The 21,656-nt window shown below is 34.1% G+C and overlaps 1 protein-coding gene across 1 annotated transcript in view; it reads right to left on the bottom strand.

Annotated features, from left to right (window-relative positions):
• Nucleotides 1–8,610: 8,610 nt before the first annotated feature.
• The window catches only part of LOC149778841 (hamartin-like), a 90,089-nt gene continuing 77,043 nt past the window's right edge, over nucleotides 8,611–21,656 (bottom strand). Inside the window, exons 17-19 of the mRNA XM_089939593.1 lie at nucleotides 17,006–17,163; nucleotides 11,336–11,447; nucleotides 8,611–10,399 (exon numbers count right to left, since the gene is read on the bottom strand). Of these exons, the coding sequence (XP_089795719.1) occupies nucleotides 9,930–10,399; nucleotides 11,336–11,447; nucleotides 17,006–17,163 (740 nt within the window). The 3' untranslated portion in view covers nucleotides 8,611–9,929. The remainder of the gene's footprint in view (nucleotides 10,400–11,335; nucleotides 11,448–17,005; nucleotides 17,164–21,656) is intronic.

Raw genomic sequence — 21,656 nt, 5'->3', positions numbered from 1 at the left:
GTAATCTTGCCACCCATTCGCGAGATCTTTTATCCTGAATAAATTCCCTCGCGTATTGATATCCAAATAACCGTTCAGCAAGTGTTCGATTAAATCGCTCAACAATTGCTTGATCACGGTGAATTGCAGTATGACCTCGTCGTATTTTGATATTATGTTGTTTCATCAGCGATGATACTGGACCAAGAAATTCCTTACCAGGATCAACCTGTAGTAGCTGTGGCCATCGCAGACCACCTTGTGGTCCGAGTCCTCGTTGATAAATTCGTTCAAACGCATCGGCTACTTCAGATGATGTTTTCGCTGATAGCGGCTCTGCTTCTTTATATCTACTTGCAACATCAACTACGGTTAACGCGTACTTGTACGTTTTTCCACGCACAGTATCATGCGGTAAAAACAGAATATCAGCTTGATGAACTTCATTAGGAACACTGACATCGAAATACGAGTACTGAATTTGTTTAGGACGTGGTAGATAAATTTGCCATATTGCCTGCCTGGACAACCACGCGCTAGCAGTAGAATGTTTAACCGCCGCTGCATCAGCAAGTTTACCAATTGCTGCTTTGCCTCTCCAGTATCCTCTCGGTGAATAATAAATCGATTCCATTATTAATTACCAGCCCCAATCGCTAATTTACCTTTCATCGAGGATCTTACTAACCAATTAGCTAATGATTCTCTAATATTTTTATTTTTTATAGAATTTAATGAATGAATTAATTTTACATCTGCAATATGCCTATCTTGTAGATTTTGACTTTTATAAGCTACATCATGAGCATGACAAGCTCGATCAATAGCGTTTATTGGTTCCTCGCCTGGTTTTGGTTGATCTTGATCATCGAGCCTGATATCGAGTCGAGTACCAGGACCGCAATAATTATATCCTGGTAGATGTTTTTCTCCACTGTATTTAGCCCATGGAGCACCTGGAAACTTTGACATCAAATTAGCAATATCACCACCGCGCTTATTAGGTAAAAACGAAAATTTCTTTCTACCGCATATAGAACATTTTCCACCGTACGCGATTTTTTTATTTTTTGTTATAACCGTGGCTAAATCAGTAGTTGGAGTTTTAACTCTACAGCGTAAACAATATAAATTCATGTTATAATATATATGGATATAATTGATTTCTCAGCAACTCGGCAGCGAGAGCCAGTTAAGCATCATCCTGCGCTACCGAACTCCATCAGAATGATTATCATAGGACCATCTGGATCGGGTAAGACGCAATTATTACTTAATCTCATAATGAGATGGTTGAAATGGGATAAGTTGTATTTAGTAGCACCATCCGTTGATGATCAACGATGTTATGATGTACTTAAAGATTTCAATGAAAACGCGCGATTACTGGATGAGGATAATGATGTTATAGAGTTTATAACCGATATTGATGAAGCACCATCCGTAGATTCCATAGACGGATTTATTAATAATTTAGTTGTATACGACGATGTGATGCTAGATAAACAATCAAATCCAGCCAGAATATTTTCCCGAGGGAGACACAAAAATACAGACGTGATCTATGTTACTCAACGATATACACAAATTCCGAAGGTGATCAGAGACAACTGCAACATTTTAGTTGTGTTTAATGGCGTAGACACACACACGTTGCGAAATATTCATCAAACTTGGTGTGGTGGTGACATGGATATAATTAAATTCAAAAATTTCTTCTCACGAGCGCAAGCTACCCCGCATTGATTTATAACAATAAATTTACATGATCCAAGAACAAGATATCGTGTGGGTATTGATAAAATATTTGGGTAACAGGGGGAGCAGCAGAGAGGGTACCTACCAACGTTGGTCGTCAAAAAAATAAACAAGAAATAAATAAACACGTAGAGTACTTTATTTTTTCAGATACTATTTCGAACTGAGGTTTTATTAGTACAATCGGTCATTGCAAAAATAAACATCTCAAGGAAAGTTCATTTGTAAAATCTTGACCTTTCTACGAGATGATTTATTTGTTTGTTTTATTTGTTTTGTCGGAATTCTATGGTCTGTTCACCCTCTCTGCTGCTATTCATTATGCAATGATTTGTAACACATTCTTCAAAACACACGTAAAAATACTGATTTATTTATATAACAGACTGTATATAATATTGTATCCTTCAGGATTGTCCTTGCATTGGGAAATCGTGTAACATCTATTTTTAAATATTTGGCGCCGTTTCCACTCTCAAAATAAATAGCCGTAACATAAGCACGTCTACCACTTGTATATGTGTATATTTTGGTATGTGGAGTTTGCATTTTCAATCACAGACGTATGAATCTCAGCGTCACTGCGCTTACCTCTTTAACACAAATATACACGCGTGTAAAATAAACATGGACTTGGATACTCGGGAATCTTTCTATACGAACTTTTACTGAATGGGGCTGAGAATGGTGGTATTAGCCCTAGTTCGAGCTCGAATATTTCTTTCGTGATTTAAAAAGTTTAAACCCACCACCCCGGCTTACCTTTATGTTTCCACATCCAACATGGCTTCCAAATTTCGTATTCATTAGACCTCGCGACGTCGTCATGCTGTGACACACGAACGTAAATATCACGTGACGGCAATTGTTTCACTCAAGGGAAATAACTACACATTACGGGATACTTTCGGCCTGCCCGGACTGTATCTAGATAAAGAATCAGTCCTACAATATAAGACATAGAACATGTTGGTTTTGTTTAAGTGCTAACGCCCAAAACATAAATATCAGCGTCAAGGTGTTACCTGCACCTGTAGGACTAGATAAAGAATGTGTATATAAAGAATGTCTGGGGAAATAACTCCGGAAATATCTTCGTCCGCTTGGGATATCAATCCTTTCATTTATATATTTTTTTTTTTAAATTTCACCGCTGGTCCTAGTTTGGGTTTCCAGTTCATAACGATGACAGCTACAGTATACGTGCCGGATGACCTTTTTGAGCAAAATTTAGAAAGTAGAAACGGTGGATCATATAGTTTGTTACCGACCATCTTTTTCTACCACTATTGCAGAAATAATCACAAATACAGGCACTTCTTCCAAATATTATTTAGCCATCGTCTGCATTATTGTTACTTGTGGATAGTGATGAGATGTACAGTATAGCGATACAGTAGCCGTTGAACAAAGAATCTCGAAATAACGATAGGAACTGTTCAGTCTCACCCTTAATGTATATCCACTTACTTCGGGGAGCGACTGATCACTCCAAGACACTACAAGACACCCAAATTATGTTTTAAAGTTAAAATTATTTTCTCGAATGAACAGAAATCATTTAATATTAAATACCCCAAAATTGAGAACTGAAATCCAAGAAATGTTTACAAGCTGATTACATAGCCCTGGACAGTGATGAAAGAGTTATCGTTCGTGCATCTGATTATAAGTACTGAATAGGAGCGTTCTGTTACGTACGGATAAATAAATACCAAATGCACTGCAAACTGATTTAATACTCAGTTTATTCAACTGCAGTACATCAGCGACACCATAATATAAACTTGACCAAGCGAGTAAAATAAACACTTTTTATGTTGAATAATTTAATTTGCTCTTAAAAAATGTCAGAAACTTTAATGTGGCGACCCACGATTGTGACTTGTTAAGTGTACCACTAAAAGTGGTTTACTTATAATTTAAGTTGTATTTTTCTAGAATACTTGCATCATTATCTACCATTCAATCAACTCTGCAAAACTCACACATTTAACTCACACATTTAATTAAGTTACTGTAAATTTATCAGACATAAACGGTATTCTTATTTATGTGACTTTTCTACTAAAAAGCGTTATTTCTTAAAATTTCTCACATTTTTTGCCTGGCCTGTGTTAAGGGTAGACTTCATTTCCTTTACAAGGGAAAAAATGTCTTCTTATCTTACTCAATCACTATACAATGCAGAATTTGACTAACTTGGTCAACAAAAACTTGAACTATCATTTTTTAATATTAATTTAGTTGTATACATGCATCCTGGGTAGCTGAAGGTGTTTTGGGACAATCTTGTGGTGTTTTTGGTTAGTCTTGGGGTCTTTGGATGGTCCGTTTACTTGGTATTACAAGAGGAGTCTATCTGTGCAGTCAGCATGGATTTCTGGGTCTTTCTGTACTCACCTGGGTCCCTGCCTCATGAGTAATAATTTGGAAAATATTGTGAGCCCCACCCAAGTTAACTGCAGTTGGTTCAGTGACTAAGGCTTTGGACTCATGGCCTGAATTTCCAGGTTCAATTCCCTCAATACAATTGACTACTAAATTTCTCAGGGTTGTTATGGCATTCATTTCTTTACTGTTATCAACTAAATGTTTCCAGGAGGAGAGTTTTATTTAACTTTTTTCTTTTATAAAATATAAAGCTAAAAATACAAATTACAATAATTTACAATGTAGTTATCTGTATTTCCATGTAAAAAAATACAAACTTTCAATTGTTTACACAAAAAAATGTTTTTTGAACCAAAATCTTTTTTTCTTTCACATAAATGTCAAGCAATTCTGACACATAGATCAGTTCCTTGACTCCATTATTAGTAAATTCTAAAACAGCTTTTTCTTCAGCCACAAGATTGTAATAATTCATATGCATTTTACAAAACAGTCTTATCATTATCACATTATTATCAACTTAAGAGCGTTACTTGTTAAATTACTATTGTTTAAAAATATTTTAGTTCAGTTTAGATTACATACAATTAATGATACTCTCTAACATGTATTATTTTGCTGTAATCTTTTTTGACTTTCTCTTATGAAATCTAAGCATTTTGTATCAATAATTAATTTTTGTCATACATTTGTTTTCCCTGCATACCACCAAACCTGTTATTTTAATTAGTCCTTAGAATAAGTTACTTTCCCTTGCTTTCTGCTAGTAAGATCTGGTTTCAACATATTACTATATGATCTTTTGACATTATACAGGTGTTATAAATTGATCAGAGATCCAGATGGTAATAACATACATACCATATCTAATTGAAATCTTACTTTTAAAAAATGAAGACCTTGAAATGTTTACAGACATGTAACAAAATGGAGAAAACTTAATGTAAAGTGTTATATACATCTATACCTTGTCTTCAACTTTTAGTGCATGCCTGTTTGAGCTATAAATTAGTCACAAGTTTTAAAATCAATAGTAATAATGAACCTGTTTACAAGTTTGGGGTGATTTCCAATTGGATGTTTCAGTCAGTTGGGTTCTGTTGTGACATGAGGTGTTGTGACACAAGTCATGTACAAAGTATTGTAACAAGTAGGAAAATATTGTGAATACTGTATATTGTATAATACTGTATATAAGGACATAGAGGTGGACTATTCATTCATTCTTATTTTCCATGTTTCCATATCAGTCTGCAAATGTGTTTCATGTTGTTTGTAGAGATAATCTGAGAGGAAACATTTGTTTGGATTATTCATAGGAATTACAAAGTGCTCATTGAATCTGGACTAAAATATTATTCTCAGAATATTGTGAATTTATTCAAATGAGTTCTGGACAATGCAGTTGTGATACATCAAGATAGTTGGCACATCAGCACATTCATGGACCTGAAATTAATTTGGGACGCTCATTTATTTTGGACTTGTGTACATCTTTTTGGGATTCATTTAGGACTAACTAGACATCTAGTGAAAACCACGTCAACAAGACTTTTGTTCAGGAGGAGTAGTGATAAGATTTTCAAGATGGCTGCTTCACCAAAGGGGACATAAATTTTGAGGAATGATTAGTACATCTTGTGACAATATTAAACGTTAGCTCTGTGGCTGCAAAAGCAGAAATGCTGCCAGGAATTTTCTTGAGGGAAGGGGGGTCTCCACACCTACCTCCAGAGGGAGCAATCTGGGGAAACAATGCTGAATGAGAGCTGTGTGATTTGTGTGATTTAGATTTCTTTAACGTAGCTTTAACAATTTTCCAGTCATATCGCTATGATGTCTGCAGTGTAGATGTTTAAAGCAATGTCTAGCACCGGGGCTTCATGCTGCAGACATGTAGCATGATGTCCCATCCAGTCACATTATCCTGACACCAAACCAACCAGTCCTAACACTAATCTCTTAATGCTGAGCGCCTAGTGAGGCAGCTATTAGTACCATTTTTATAAGTCATTTTGATATGACTTGGCTGGGGTTTGAACCCATGACTTCCCATATCTGGGGCAGATGCTCTAACCACTAGGCCATCAGAGCAGTAATAAATGAAAGCTGATGAGAGACAACATTATTATATGGTATATGCATACCTTATTTAAGATGAGCATTTAATGACTTGATATCAGTTCTTTGACAACAAATATATAAAGTACCCAATTAAGTCCCCGGAGTTGGTAAATGCTATTCTCTGCTTCTCATTACTACAATTCTTAAAGCCTCTAAAAATGGGAAATGGAAATTACACCCTTGTATCTGAATACTCATCATTTTATTCACAGTTTCTGATGTTAGGAGCAGTGTGAATTCTGTTTTGTGAACTAATCCCTTTACACAATCTGCTGTTTGTAATTGGAGAGCCACTGCAATTTGGACAATTTCAAGAAATTAGGGAATTTGTCTTCTTGATATTCAAACATATTTTTCAATCATGTTACCCTTAGGATATTTCTTTTGTAGGATCACATTTGTTGCAGGCTGTATGTGAAGGCTGCAGCCTTTGAAGAACATAGGTTAACCTGTGCAGCCATTTTTGTTTGTGAATGGATTATCTTTCATATACCAGACCTGTTTACCCTTTCCTGGTTCTTTCAGTAGTCCAAAAGCAGTCCGTCCCTAGATTTCAACCACAGTCAGAGTACATCTTCACTAGCCAAAGTTCTGATATGTTAATCCTATTTACACCTTGGTGGATCAATCAGACATTTCAGTACTTCGTCCTAGCAACATCTATTAGATTTCATAGTTGCCTCCCGTAATGTGTACTGCCAACTAGCCAATAGTATGTAACAGCGGTGCTTTGTACATTTGCCAAAAATGGTCAAGGCAATTGACTTCAAAAGGATACTTTATAAATTTAATATAAAAATTATGACTACATACCAGAGAGAAGCAATTACAGTGTATTTGATGGAAAGGAAGTATTTGTACAAACATGGACTGACAGTGGAGAATTGCTTATTTACGAGTCCTTTCCAGTTGTGCACTCTTCTCTCGATCATGTAGAAACAATGTTCAAATTTGAACAAGTTGATTTTGATTGGATGCATTGCCTTGCTGCCATATCCAATGAAATTCACAGACCTGAAGCAATGAAGTATCTGATTGATTTGCCAAGGTATTGATAGGTTTAACCTTAGCTAGTGAAGTTGCCAAGAGTAGTTTAGCTATTGCTGACAGTTTGACAACAAAAAAAACAAAGCAACAACTTCATCCAGAAATACATTTATCATCTTTCATGACAATGACAAAATTATGCTTCTTTTACCAGGAACAAAAAATACCTTGTCATAAAACCACTATCAGTCTACCTTTTTTTAAAAACTATTATCTTAAATAGTTTACCTTCACTGCAGCAAATTTGCTGTCTGGAAAAATGATCTTTAAATCCCAGGTTTAAGGAATTGGCTGTTTTCAACATTATGCTTAACTTGGCCAATATGAGTTCGTTTTGGGCTTCAATCACACAAAATATGGAGAATCTTTAGGGGTAAACAGGTCTGTTGTACTCTTGACAGAAAACACACAATGTCCCTCCTTTTTGGTTCTTACCTTAACCAGATGTAGGTAATCAACCACATGTATTGGACTTTAGGTTTTTTCTTCTCTTTTTCTCAGCCTCCATGTGCTGTCGATGAGGTAGACATTATCTGTATCAATGGTTTGTGTGGCATCTTCAGTTCATGTCAAAACATGGGAGCTTTCTTGTTCTATAGTATAGACTGTAGCAAATGATCTTACTGTAAAGATATCGCTTATCATCTGTTTTGACATTCATAAAACTCGCTGCTTGTTACACTCTACACAATTCTGTTATGGCTAATTAACAGATTAATTGATTATACCCCTCTATGAGACAATTTAATCAGAACCCTGGATAGTTTTTTCAGAAACCACAGCAGATCTCAATCATACAGATGTTTGGATTCAAAGACTAGATCTACCTTAGTATAGCGTCATTGAGATCACCGCCAAAATGAACATAACTTAATTTGTCAGACCATTAATTTTAATTTTTGTCTTTAAAAAAAAAAAATAAAAAAAAAAATAAAAAATGGGTAAAACAGACTGAGTGAACCACAAATAATTTGTGTGACCTTTCCCCCATTGATTTTGAGAAGTTGCATGACTAAAGATTTTTTGTGTGAAAAACTTCCAATCCAATGGCCTGGCAGCATTTCTGCAAAAACAGTTGCATTTACATTTCTGTGATGGATGGAACAACAAATGAGAAGCCAACAGAATTAGATATATTTTCTGCTGGGTTTTTTAAATTTAAAATCTTACTTATTTGGCAGACTAAAATACTGACGAATCTAACCAAGAAAATTACTTTTTTCCAAGACTGAATAGGTTTTATTGTCCTTTTGCTAACTTCTATTCCTTTTACATCTGGATGATCATAAACAATTCAAACCTTGGCTAAGGAGTTAACACTTTATTGAACTGGCCTTGAAGTTAACATCCATCATCTCCAGAAACAGTAAACCTCACAGAAAGCTATTCCAAAAAATTCTTACAACCACAGTCTAGTATTTTTTTTAAATTGAACATACACATCAGGGTTAAAAAAAAAGTTTTCAGAAGGCTGCTTTTCCTACAGGGTAGGTGATATGGAATCTTTGATTGTCCTGTATACAACTGACATGATACTGAAGCTATTCATACAACCCCACATATCCGACAGGACAAGCAGCTTGAAAGAGTGACTTGCCTTTCCTCTGCCATCAATTGTAAAAATGAGTGGATTTGTGGAATTCTGGAACCCTGCACATTCTTTATTGGATGAATGGTCTTGGCTTTAACATGATTCCTCTAAATACATATAATAGTAAATAAGTAGTGATAAATTAAATAATTGACTTAAACATTAATTACGGTTGAACAAATGTACAACAAACAATTACATACACTGCAAACTGATTTCAATCATAAAAAGAAAAAAGAAGAAAGAAATGGCAGACATGTTAAAGCTTGCTTCGACATTATATAATACATCATTTAGACAAACAATACACTTAACAAAATGGTCACTGTGGTCTATATATTCCTAGGGGATGTTTACAATCATACTGAAAAAAGTTCTAGGTTGTAATATTGGTAATCTCTGAAAAACATTGGAATGTTTCCTTCCCAACAAGTATTGTTAATTAGTTTCCTGACATAAAATATGTTGATATATAGTTATAAATAGAAGATAAATTTAGCAGTAGGTGACATTCTTGAATTATCATTTAATTAAAAATCAAGAAAGCATGATTTACATGACCATACTATTGACATATCAGATACTAAATTCTGTTTGTACATGTGTGTACATTTTATTCTCTTCAAAATCAGGTGTAGAATTAGAAATCTTGTATGTAGTAAAGAGCCACAAATGATAACTGTATATATTAAATGGATTACCCACATAAAATAAGAATTATTATTATTATTATCAATTTGGTTCATCCCAAAACTAGATCCATGACTGCTGAATGAGGAAATGCATTATACAGATGTGCTGTATAGACAGGGACCATTTATTCAAGCTCCCAATTATTCGAACAATTCTTCTGACCTTTTATTTTCAAGATTATGCTGAAGATGGTGACGTAAATCCCAAGCATCAAATGTTGGAGATTTTTGTAAGGATGCCAATCAACCACAAATTTATTTTTCACACTGAGGCTACAATGCATTATACAACAGGTTAAGTTTAATTTTTTGTGAGGAAATATTATGCTGCAATTGGCAGTAATTCACCCATTATAATCACTGTCAATAAATGTATCACTCCTTGTTGATGATGCTGACTGATTGTCTTCACTCTCAGTATAAAATAGTCTAGGCTGTCGAATCGATGGCCCAATATTTGAATATCTTGACAAAGAGGAACCAGACAGTGTCCTGTCAGCACCAGTCTGCCTCTCTGAAAATGGAGGATTCATAATTCCAGGAAACTCTAAGCTTCCTGCAAGCTGAGATCCTCCATCTTTTTGAAATCCTCCAAAAAGACCTTGACTTTCAGATGACCCTGAGCTATCACCAGTGACACTGTTTACTACAGTCCCATAAAGTCGTTCACTTGGAAGTGATGGGCTAGTTATTCTGGCTATCTGTTCCCTTATTGTCTGATCAGAGCTGGAATCAAAGCTAGTCTGCTCTGTGGAAGACTGTCTTCCTTCCTCAGTGGATTTCTGATGATCTCCATCACCATCCTTTCTTTTTGCTGTAAAAATACGGAAGAAAAAACTGTCATCAGTACACATAATTCTCTAAAGGAGGGAATAACTCTGTTCAAACTATTTAGATCAAAACAACAAAAATATCTGCATATGATCTTAATTCTACAAAGTCTGTGATAACACACTGAAAGATACCATTAACTGCACACATTTTACTTTGAAATTAATACAGGTCACTATTATGCCGTCATCAATGGCCTATGCTCTGCAAGGAGTTGAAATGCATAAGACATACTATTTACATTAAGCTAGGCCATCCATTACCCAATTTTCTAAGAGAAATAATCTAGTGAAAAATCTAATTTATTCACTGGCCATCAATAGACACAGATAACATTATAACCATAAAATTCGAAGCAATTCTTAGATGTGTATGTAGTTGCGCAGTAATTATGACTCCCTTGTTAAAAATGACTCGAGATCAAATCCAACAAGGCACTAATTATTCTGTGAGTTTTTCAATGAAATATTATTCACTCATTTCACATAAAATGTTCTCTATACATTTAAGACAGAAATGCAAATTAAATGAAAAACTGTTTTCAAAGAAGAATGCATTCATTTCAAAGCAAGTGCTATGTAAAATCCAAGGTATACTGTCAAGGCACATTTTATGTATTTAACAACATTTGGCATTCATTCTCAAGTCCAAACGTTATCACCTGAAACCTTTTTCTGGACAAAGTCACTTTCACCTATGGCCCCTTGAACTAAAACAAGCTTTTAAATTCCTTTAGCAAAAAGTTTAAGATGTCAGCAAACATCTGCTATTTTTTATTTTATCTTTTTTGTTTAATAAAGTAGCAGACACAGAAACCTTTAACAATTTCAGCTACAATAACCTTTATTGGCCAAATAGAGCAACACTTAAGTCATCCTTAGCAACCTTAACCTTTGACATTTTGACCTGTAAAGGTTACCTTGGTGAACATATCCTGTTCTGAGGTTCTCAATCTCGCTGTAGAGGTTTAGGATTTGAGACTCCAGTTGTTGGTTGATCCTCATTAAGCACTGATGCTTCTCCTCTACACACTGAAATGAGAAAGTACCAAACAACATGGCATCTTCATTTGCATGGAGAGTGTGTGTGATTTGGATTTTAATGTAGCTTTAACAATTTTTCACTCATATCATTATGATGTCTGCAGAGTGGCTGTTTATAGTGATGCTAGCACTGGTGTATCATGCCGCAGACATGTAGCATGATGTTCAACCCAGTCACATTATCCTGACACCAGGCAAGTCAGTCCTAACACTAACCTCTTAATGCTGAAAGCCTAGCAAGGCAGCTGTTAGTGCCATTTTTTATATGTCTGTGGTATGACTTGGTCGGTGTTTGAGCCTGCAACCTCCTGCATCTGAGGTGGATGCTTTAACCACTAGGCTGCCAGAGCAGTCGCAATGTGCATGGAAAACAACTGTACTCATAATGAGCCCTCTCCCAGTCAATTCTTCAAAGTACAATTGCTTGTAAGGAAATTGTGGCATAGGTAGTTAGCTTTTGTAAAATAAACACTTAATGCACAGCTTGAAATGATGTGATTTTTACGTTATCACTTTACATTATCATACATGTGACAAAATGGTGAGGTTGGCTTAGGACAGTTCAGGAGATTTGCAAAATATGATCAGAAGTTCTGACTTAGGATTTTCAAAGACCTAAATATTTAGCATGCAAATGAACAGAATGAAAACCAGTGAACAACTTAACTTGTTCTATGTTAAAATATGCACCTCATCTCATTACGTCAGTCCTTTCTCATTAACCTTTCACACTGTATTATGTTACACAAGCATTTTTTGCTTTTCTTTACATTATAGATTATATCTGGATTATATATGTGGCATTCCTCATTATTGTTAGGAGATAATGTTTTGTTACCAGAAATGGGTTTCCTTCGGAGTTTGTCTGAATTTTCCTCAGAACAGAAAATATTCTTTCAGTGCCTGCCTTGGATTATGAGTGTTAGTACAACTCTACTGAGTCCATCAAAAAGTTTAAACTGTTTCCTGAGTGGGTAGATTCAGGCTGCTAACTGCCTGCCAGAACCACTCATGACTGATGCACTGGGTCAAATTAAAGATGTTCTTATAATCGACTTGACAGGAATCGCAGAAAGCCATGTCTATCTAAACTCGATTCCAACCAGTGAAATTCCTGCTTTCACCCATTACTGAATTCAATATGAAATTTGGTTTGTTTAGATTTTGGCTTTTTTAGCATTGGGAGATAATGCATGCTTAGGTATCTTGACAAACTTTAAATACTGAAACAAAACAGACCTGTTCTATATCACCCGACCTCTTTAGCAATGACTAATCCAACCATAATCAATTAATGTCTTTAATCCTTTCCAAATTACTTCTGACCACACATAGTATAATCCATCTCCATGAACTTGAACTTCAAGTCTACCACCGAAGCCAAACCGACCCTGCCAAAAGAATCCAAGGAATGTTAACAGGTTTATGCTGCTTAGCAATCCAATTATAATCCATTAATCTTTAACCTGTTTAGATTTACTAATGACCACAAATAGTATAATCTAATGATTACTTTCAGGTTATTGTCTGTCAAATTAGGAATTTAAGTGTCATGCTCAAACAATAAGCTGGTACACTGTCATGGGATCACAGGAAGTACTGTGTATTACATTAAATATGCCACACAGGAAGTACTGCATATTGCATTAAATGTACCACACAGGAAGTACTGTGTATTACATTAAATATACCACACAGGAAGTACTGTGTATTACATTAAATATGCCACACAGGAAGTACTGCATATTACATTAAATGAACCACACAGGAAGTACTGTGTATTGCATTAAATATACCACACAGGAAGTACTGTGTATTACATTAAATATACCACACAGAAAGTACTGTGTATTACATTAAATATGCCACACAGGAAGTACTGCGTATTGCATTAAATATACCACACAGGAAGTACTGTGTATTACATTAAATATACCACACTAGAAGGACTGTGTAATACATTAAATATACCACACAGGAAGTACTGTGTATCACATTAAATATGCCACACAGGAAGTACTGTGTATTACAGTATTACATTAAATATGCCACACAGGAAGTACTGTGTATTACATTAAATATGCCACACAGGAAGTACTGTGTATTACATTAAATATACCACACAGGAAGTACTGTGTATTACATTAAGTATACCACACAGGAAGTACTGTGTATTAAATTAATAATGCCACACAGGAAGCAAGGTGTTACAAAAAAAATTGGTTCCAGATTTTTTAAATAATAATTTTGAGTATGTGGTACATTTCAATGAGTGATGGAAGACATGCCTCATCTCAAGAAGAAAAGCCGCCTGACCTGGAAGTTCACATTATGACATCATCAAGATGACATCACCTTTTACCAAAATGTATAAAGGTGCTATGAGACTAGATATAAAGAGAAGTTGTTGCAGCATCTGCCTCCAAATCATGGCAACCCCATGAAAGATAAGGTTGATTGAGGTCAAGGACACGAACATGCAAATTATCACAATTATTCCAGAATCTTACAGTCTGAATAAGAATAAAACAGATAAGGTTGATTGAGGCAAAGGACACGAACATGCAAATTATCACAATTATTCCAGAATGTTACAGTCTGATCAAGAATATAACAGATCAGGTTCACTGATATGAAGGTCAGGAACTCTTAAATAATCACAAGTTATTCCAAAATAGTACAGTTTGAGCAAGAATAAAACAGATCAGGGGAAGAAATTCTTTTTGTTAATTCTTCTAAAACCAGTATATGGAGGCATGCAAATCTGCTTAGTCATCATTTTTTCCCCAATTTTATTACAAACGAATGAAAAGAAACATATTTGTTTTATATTTCTTAGACTTAGTTTCCTCAGTTTTAAATTTAAGTTGACTTTACTTCTGTATTCTGACATCTAATTTCCCCATAATAAAAGTCATTTCATGTACAATACTGCCTCAAGGCATAGTTTAGTTTAAACATTTTATATTTTGTAAGTTCTTAATTGACTAATTGTATAAGCATAAGCCAAATCGGCATAATTTTGACTTATTTTCGTATATAACATTAATATTAATGCACCATTTTATTTACAAAAATGATAACATCACGATTTATGTAAGACAAAAGCAACAGCACAAACGAAATGTTTATATTTGTCTTCAGGTTTTGCACTCTAGTTTTGTACTATGCACATGGATTGAATCTTAAGAAAAAGTATTTCACAGGATTTCCTCACTCGATATCTCGGTTATTTAAATAATGTGTATTTTAAGTAACTTTCAATTAGTTTGGTGTATGACTAATTGTTATACTCTAGGTACAGCTTGACCTTACATCAGATGTGCACCTTTCAAATAACTGCTAACTCTGCTTGGTCTTTGACACTTACTGGACTTAAGAGATAATTTGGAGAAAAAAAGTTAGATGACAACTTTTTAAAGTTCTTTTTTTATATTTTATAATTCATTTATTGCAGTATCAGAAGTCCATTGTGTCTCCCCTGGCAAAATTCATTTTCCCTGACATCATATAAAAAGAAAATTTCAGTTACAGTACATGCAAAAGTAGCATAGCAGAATGTCAACATTCTTTCCAATGTGCTGCAAATGCAGGCAATGTTTTCGTAACTATATAACATCTGAATGCAGAACCATAATTACTGTAGTTATAGGCTGGTATCTGGTGCATAATTATTGTTGTTATCATATGTTTATTTGGTACACAATTACTGTAGTTACTGGATTGTACTTGGTACATAATTTTGTAGTTATAGGTTGGTATTTGGTACATATTGTAGTTATAGGTTGGTATATGGTGCATAATTGGTTGGTAATTGGTATATAATTGCTTTAGTTATAGGCTGGTAATAGGTATATAATTACTGTAGCAATTGGTTGGTAATAGGTATATACTTACTGTAGTTATTGGTTGGTATTTCATATATTATTACTGTAATTACAGGCTGGTAATTGGTATATAATTACTGTAGTTATAAATTGGTATTTGGTATATAATTACTGTAATTACAGGTTGACATTTGGTTACGTAATTGTTGTGGTTATAGGTTGGGGTGTGTGTGTGTGTGTGTGTGATTTTGATTTTTAATGTAGCTTTTTTAAAAATTCAGTTATATCTTTACAATGTCTGCAGTGTGACAGTTTATAGTGATGTCTAGCATGGGGCATCATGATGCAGACAGGTAGCATGATGTCCCACCCAGTCACATTATCCTGAAACTAGGCCATCCAATACTAAGATTAACCTCTTAATGCTGTTATAGGTTGGTAATTGGTACATAGTTATTGCATTTGTATATGGTATTTGGTACACAATTATTGCATTTATGTATGATCTTTGGTACATAATTATTGCATTTATAAATTGTATTTGGTACATAATTAAGGCATTTATATGGTATCTGGTACATAAAAATTAAAGTTATAGGTTGGTATTTTGTACATAATTATAGCATTTATATATGTTTTTTGGTACATAATTACTAAGTTATAGGTTGTTATTTGGTACGTAGTTACAGCATTTATATATATTTTTTTGTACATTATTATTGCATTTATTTATGGCATTTGGTACATAATGACTGCATTTATATATGGTATTTGGTTCATAATTATTGCATTTATATATGGTATTTGGTACATAATTATTGCATTTTTATTTGGTACATAATTATTGCATTCATATATGGTATTTGGCACATAATTATTGCATTTATATATGGTAGTTGCTATATAAGTGGAGCAGTTATTGTTGTTAGTAACTGATTATCTAAGAATAGTAATCTTTTGATATGAGCAAATATTTGCTGAAACACTGTGCAAGGTCTTTGAACTCCCCAATTTGAACTCTTTATTTCTGTGTGCTCCAGCAAGCATATCATCCTAGTGACATTCAATCAAATCAATGACTAACCAAACATGTGGTAAATAACAGGCATGTTGTTCAACAGATGTGTTTTTGGTTTCTCATAAATAACATTAAAAACTGAGATATCTACTTAAATTTAAGTTCAGTGATTCAAAACACCCAGGTTGTGCTGCATTTCAGGGTCGCATATTCTGGATAGTAACCAGGTTTTTTTTTAGTGTGGAAAAACTTATCAAAATGTGGAAATGTAGCCGTGAGGCTCAGAAATTATTTTTTGGATCATGGCCAAAAATGGTTGGGAACCAATATTCTAGTTTATGCTTCAGGTTTTGGCTTTTCTATCATTCTGGGGGCCACAGCAACTCAACTGATACAGTATTCAACTCGTGTTCCAAGATTTGCAGTGAAGCCTGGGTCAACTGCATTGATGTGTCCTTATCTATCAGCAACGTTTTCTATAATTCAATATCTATCTTCTATCTACATATTCCATCTATCTCATTTTCTATTTGTCTATTTAACTGCCTCTCAGTCTTTCTCTCCCTCTCTATCTATCTAAATGTCTCTCAGTCTATCAACAGGAGGAATGGTCTAGTCCTATAAATCAATCAATGACAATTGATACATTTAATCTATTTGATTACAAAGCAAAAATGTATTATTGACAACATCGTTTTTACCTGGATTTCCTCGTTATGCCCACTCTTGGCCATTTCCAATTTCCTTTTTAGTTCCAACAAAGAGTTCTCTTTATTCTTTATCTCTTCTTCAAGCTCTAATATCCTGGCCTTGCAACCCTTCAAATTCACACTCTTGCTCTCAAGCCTTGTTTTTAGCACTGAAAAGATATAAAAACTAGAAAGGTAGACATACAAACAGCGCTGGAAAGGTAGACAGGTAAATTGGAAAGGTAAACAGGTAAATTGGAAAGGTAGACAGGTAAATTGGATAGGCAAACATGAAATGTGCAATGGAAAGGAAAACAGAAGTTCCACATATAAATTTGATATCTACCTGGCACTAGAATCAAATGGCTATACATTTTACATCCACCTGGCACTACAATTAGCTTGCTCGAATAACAACTGTCACACATTTGATTCAACACTTTGGGCCTAAACGAGGTTGTGTACAAAATAATATGACCTTGAAATGGACCCATTATCTTGCATGGTAATATCATAACGAAGGTAAAATACATATTATCTTGCATGGTAATATCATTATGAAGGTAAGATACATATTATCTTGCTGGTAATATCATTACGAAGGTAAGATACATATTATCTTGCATGGTAATATCATTATGAAGGTAAGATACATATTATCTTGCATGGTAATATCATTACGAAGGTAAGATACATATTATCTTGCTTGAAAATATCATTACGAAGGTAAGATACATATTATCTTGCTGGTAATATCATTACATAGGTAAGATACATATTATCTTGCATGGTAATATCATTACGAAGGTAAGATACATATTATCTTGCTGGTAATATCATTACATAGGTAAGATACATATTATCTTGCTGGTAATATCATTACATAGGTAAGATACATATTATCTTGCTTAGTAATATCATTACGAAGGTAAGATACACATTATATTGCTGGTAATGTCATTACAAAGGTAAGATACATATTATCTTGGATGTAGAACAATTTTTATATTTTTGTGTTTTAGTGTGAACAGAATACTGTTTATGGAACTAATGGCAGAGATCGTCCTGGACCTCACCAGTGTCGCAAATTGAGATTCTTTTTCCTTATTGGTGACAAAATATACCATCTGGTGATTTTTTTGGTGACAACTTTTTTGGCTATATAATTTGTACATACAATCATGGACTTGGAGTGGAGACATTCAAAGGGACCATGAAAGGAAGCCACAAGCTTGGATACACAATGCACTGGAATCTATATGTCACATAAACAAATCCTTTGTTCGTATTGACAAGCCCATCTTTACAGTGCATTGTTACATAATAATCTGCTTATGTTGACATCTGACCTGAGTACTATGCTGTGATACCCTCAGTCATGCTACCGGACTATACCTACAATCGACCGACCTCTGAAGACATGAACAGAAACAGCTACAATTAATTGAACGACAGCTAATCCTTCTGTTTTTTTTAATAAACCTACCAATAAAAAAAAAGTTTTGCTGAAACTTAAGAGAAAACTGATTACCTCTGAAGTACCGATTGCTGTTTACAAATACAAAGCAAATGGAAAAAAATCACAATCAGAATTACACACTGTCAACAGTGCAACTTTATCATGGGTAAACATATGTTAGATGTTAGATGAATGGGTCAAAAGTTCCAGACAATTTCTTGACAGCTGGAAACTTGGGTGTCCGTGGCTGAGATAAGATACAAAGGTAAAGCAGATGTTCTGTGATATATGAATCAAGGCACAATTTGTCAACTGATTTACAACTGGTTGTGATATTTTAAAGGAGTGTGTCACCAAACAGGAACCCAGGCAGGGTAATATATGTTAATTTTGCTCACTGATCTTTTACTTTTGCCATCAATCTCATCTTACGACTCCAGGAACTTAAACTACGCAACAAGAAATAGCAAAACAAACAAGTTTTGCATAATTGAAAATAATTTATTTCTCAAAATACAGGAGTGAAATAATTAAATTAACTTACAGCATGGTGAATGAATTCATATTTCCTAAAAGTCCTTTCAATTCTAATAGTTCCAAGAAATCCAAATATGTTCCAATGAAAAATGCCCCTTCTGTGTTGAAGTTTCAAATGTACAGAAAGATCTCCAAAGAATTCAAAAAGTCATTGAATAAATTTAGTTAATACCGATCAGTTATTCTAGCATGTCATGCCCAAAATAAATCTTTTCAAAAACCAAGTTGGGAGATTGAACCCGAAAACACGCAGATTGGGACCTACCATCAGGAAGTTTTTTTGCGGCATACTTAAGCATCATTTTCACTAAATATTCACCAATTTTTCCGGTTCAATACATGTGAAATTCTCAAAAGACACACTGTTTCTCCCTGTGGAGTGAGTTATCCCCCCCCCCAACATGCCCCCATTTCATATTCTGGTTAGCTGTGCTCAAACTGCACAATAGCTAAAGATTAGACTCAAGCCTCTTCGACATACTTCAAAGCCTGTTCTACAGTGAGTGAAAGCACTAGCAATTGATTGACAAACAATACCCCTTTTTTGTTATAACTAACAATGCCTAAAATGGGTGTGAATTTTTGTTAACAGTTCAAATGTGGTCTCAAGCTACCATACATCTGATAACTATTTCCCACATATTATATCCCACCTTATTTCCTTATTGTTAACTCATATATGCAAATAAAACTTTATTAAATAACATATTTATTGCGAATTATTGGGGGGGGGCACATATGCTCGTGATATGTTTCTTCATTTCTTCTTATTTTAGTTTAATGATGGTAATCAATGCAATGCTTATATATAAGGTACATTAATGCCAGGTGTTGACTCGTGTAGGTTTCATTGGTGAGAATGGGGATCCTAGTTTGCTTGTTGAGACAAAATCTACAGCATTCAGTGATCATTCTTGGGAACAATTCACTACAAGCAAAGCATGTAAAGCGTGGCAAAAATAAATTTCTGAACTCTTGGTTGATGGAAATGTACTTTGTGAAGCTAGCCATAAAAGGAGGGGAGGATTTAATTCCTGAATGCATGAAATAGACGGTTGCATTATACGTCACTTGCATTGCAAAGTACGATCATAGGGTTTTAGTCTTAAAATGTCATTAACTAAAGTTCTTTACAAAACTATGATTTGTAAATAATATACATAATATAGATTTACTTAATACCTGATGTTTCTATTAAAAAGAGAGAGACTGTAGATGTCAGGAAAGCAGATATTTTACATTTGATAATGCATTTATTTCAGGTGACAACAATCATACCTATGCACAAACGGTGATGCAGGATGCAAAGACCATGGAAGTAGTGCAAAACAGTCATGTAATGATTTATTTTGTAATATTATGGCTGTATTGCGTGTTGTCAATAAAGTAATAACTATCTCATCTATTTCAATTTTCATTCCCTATTACATTAATAGGCTTGGAAAAATATTCTCTACTTGTTCTGGCGACAATTGGTGACAACATATTGAGACTGGCAATTTTTTTGGCGACAACTTTTTAAAAGCCAGGACCATCCCTGCTAACGGAAAACTAATTTTCTCAACTGAAAATGGTTGAAACGTATATGTCTTAATGTTTTTTTAAAATGTAAACACATTTATAAGCAATTACTTTTGCTTGCAAAAATAAATCTGACAAATACAAGTAACTCTACACATGTTACAAATGTAAGAGCTAACACAAGATCCACCTGCAGCCTTATCATCGACTACAGTGGACTTTTTTTTATCGCATCATGTAAAATGAAACAAAAATAAAGTTTTCTTTAACTACTGTTGAGAAAGTTAGGATTAAAATCATGGACTTAATGACTTTTTTTTTTTTTTTCTAGACCTGTAATATAAAAAATATTTTTGCCAGCTCCACTGCTGAATCTTAGTATACATCCTAACATTCCTTAACAATCTACTAAGAAGCAAATGAATGCATATCAATAGTATAGGATATTTTTATGTCTCTGATTTCATTAACAGCTTTTATAACCGATTTGTTCTTTAACATATGACAAAAGAATATAATTTTTGACATATTATGATTATGACCAGGTACACTACACAAAAAATATTGCTAATGAAACTCTTCAATCTTTGACTTGAACTATATGTATATTTTATATATAAGTATTATGATGAAGTTAGAGCTGTATTTTTCAAGGTGACAACAGTGAAAACCACCAAAGGCTAACTTTATATGTGGACCATACTGAACTGCACAAAATGCTAACTTCATGCGTCAGTCTTACTAAAGTTCAGGTAGTTGCTTTTCATATATAAAAAAACATAATATGGATTTGTGTGCATATCCAATTTAAATTTCTAAACACAGTGCCAAGGCTAAGCAGTTTTCCTTACAGAAAATTATACTGTAAAGGAAAGCAATGCATTCATTCATTACCTAAGTGTTTAAGCATTAATATATGACAACATTTACAGCAATGTTTTTTTAAATACTGAAACTTCTGAGAACTGTTACTGAATTAAATTTTCATGCAAGACTTTTTAATTTTTAAAATGTGGTCGCAATTTACTTTTGAGGTCTATGTATTATTTCGGATTGAACATTTTTCACCATAGAATTTTTGCGCATTTTGTATTCAACTGTAACAGTGTATCAAAATCTAAACAGTTTTATTAAAGTAGACTTTAT

This window comes from Sinohyriopsis cumingii, chromosome 17, assembly GCF_028554795.1.
Source record: "Sinohyriopsis cumingii isolate HCF-2022 chromosome 17, ASM2855479v2, whole genome shotgun sequence".
NCBI classification, from domain to species: Eukaryota; Metazoa; Mollusca; class Bivalvia; order Unionida; family Unionidae; genus Sinohyriopsis; species Sinohyriopsis cumingii.
Note: the sequence above shows the minus strand (reverse complement) of the source record. Positions and strands in the feature narration are given on the sequence as shown.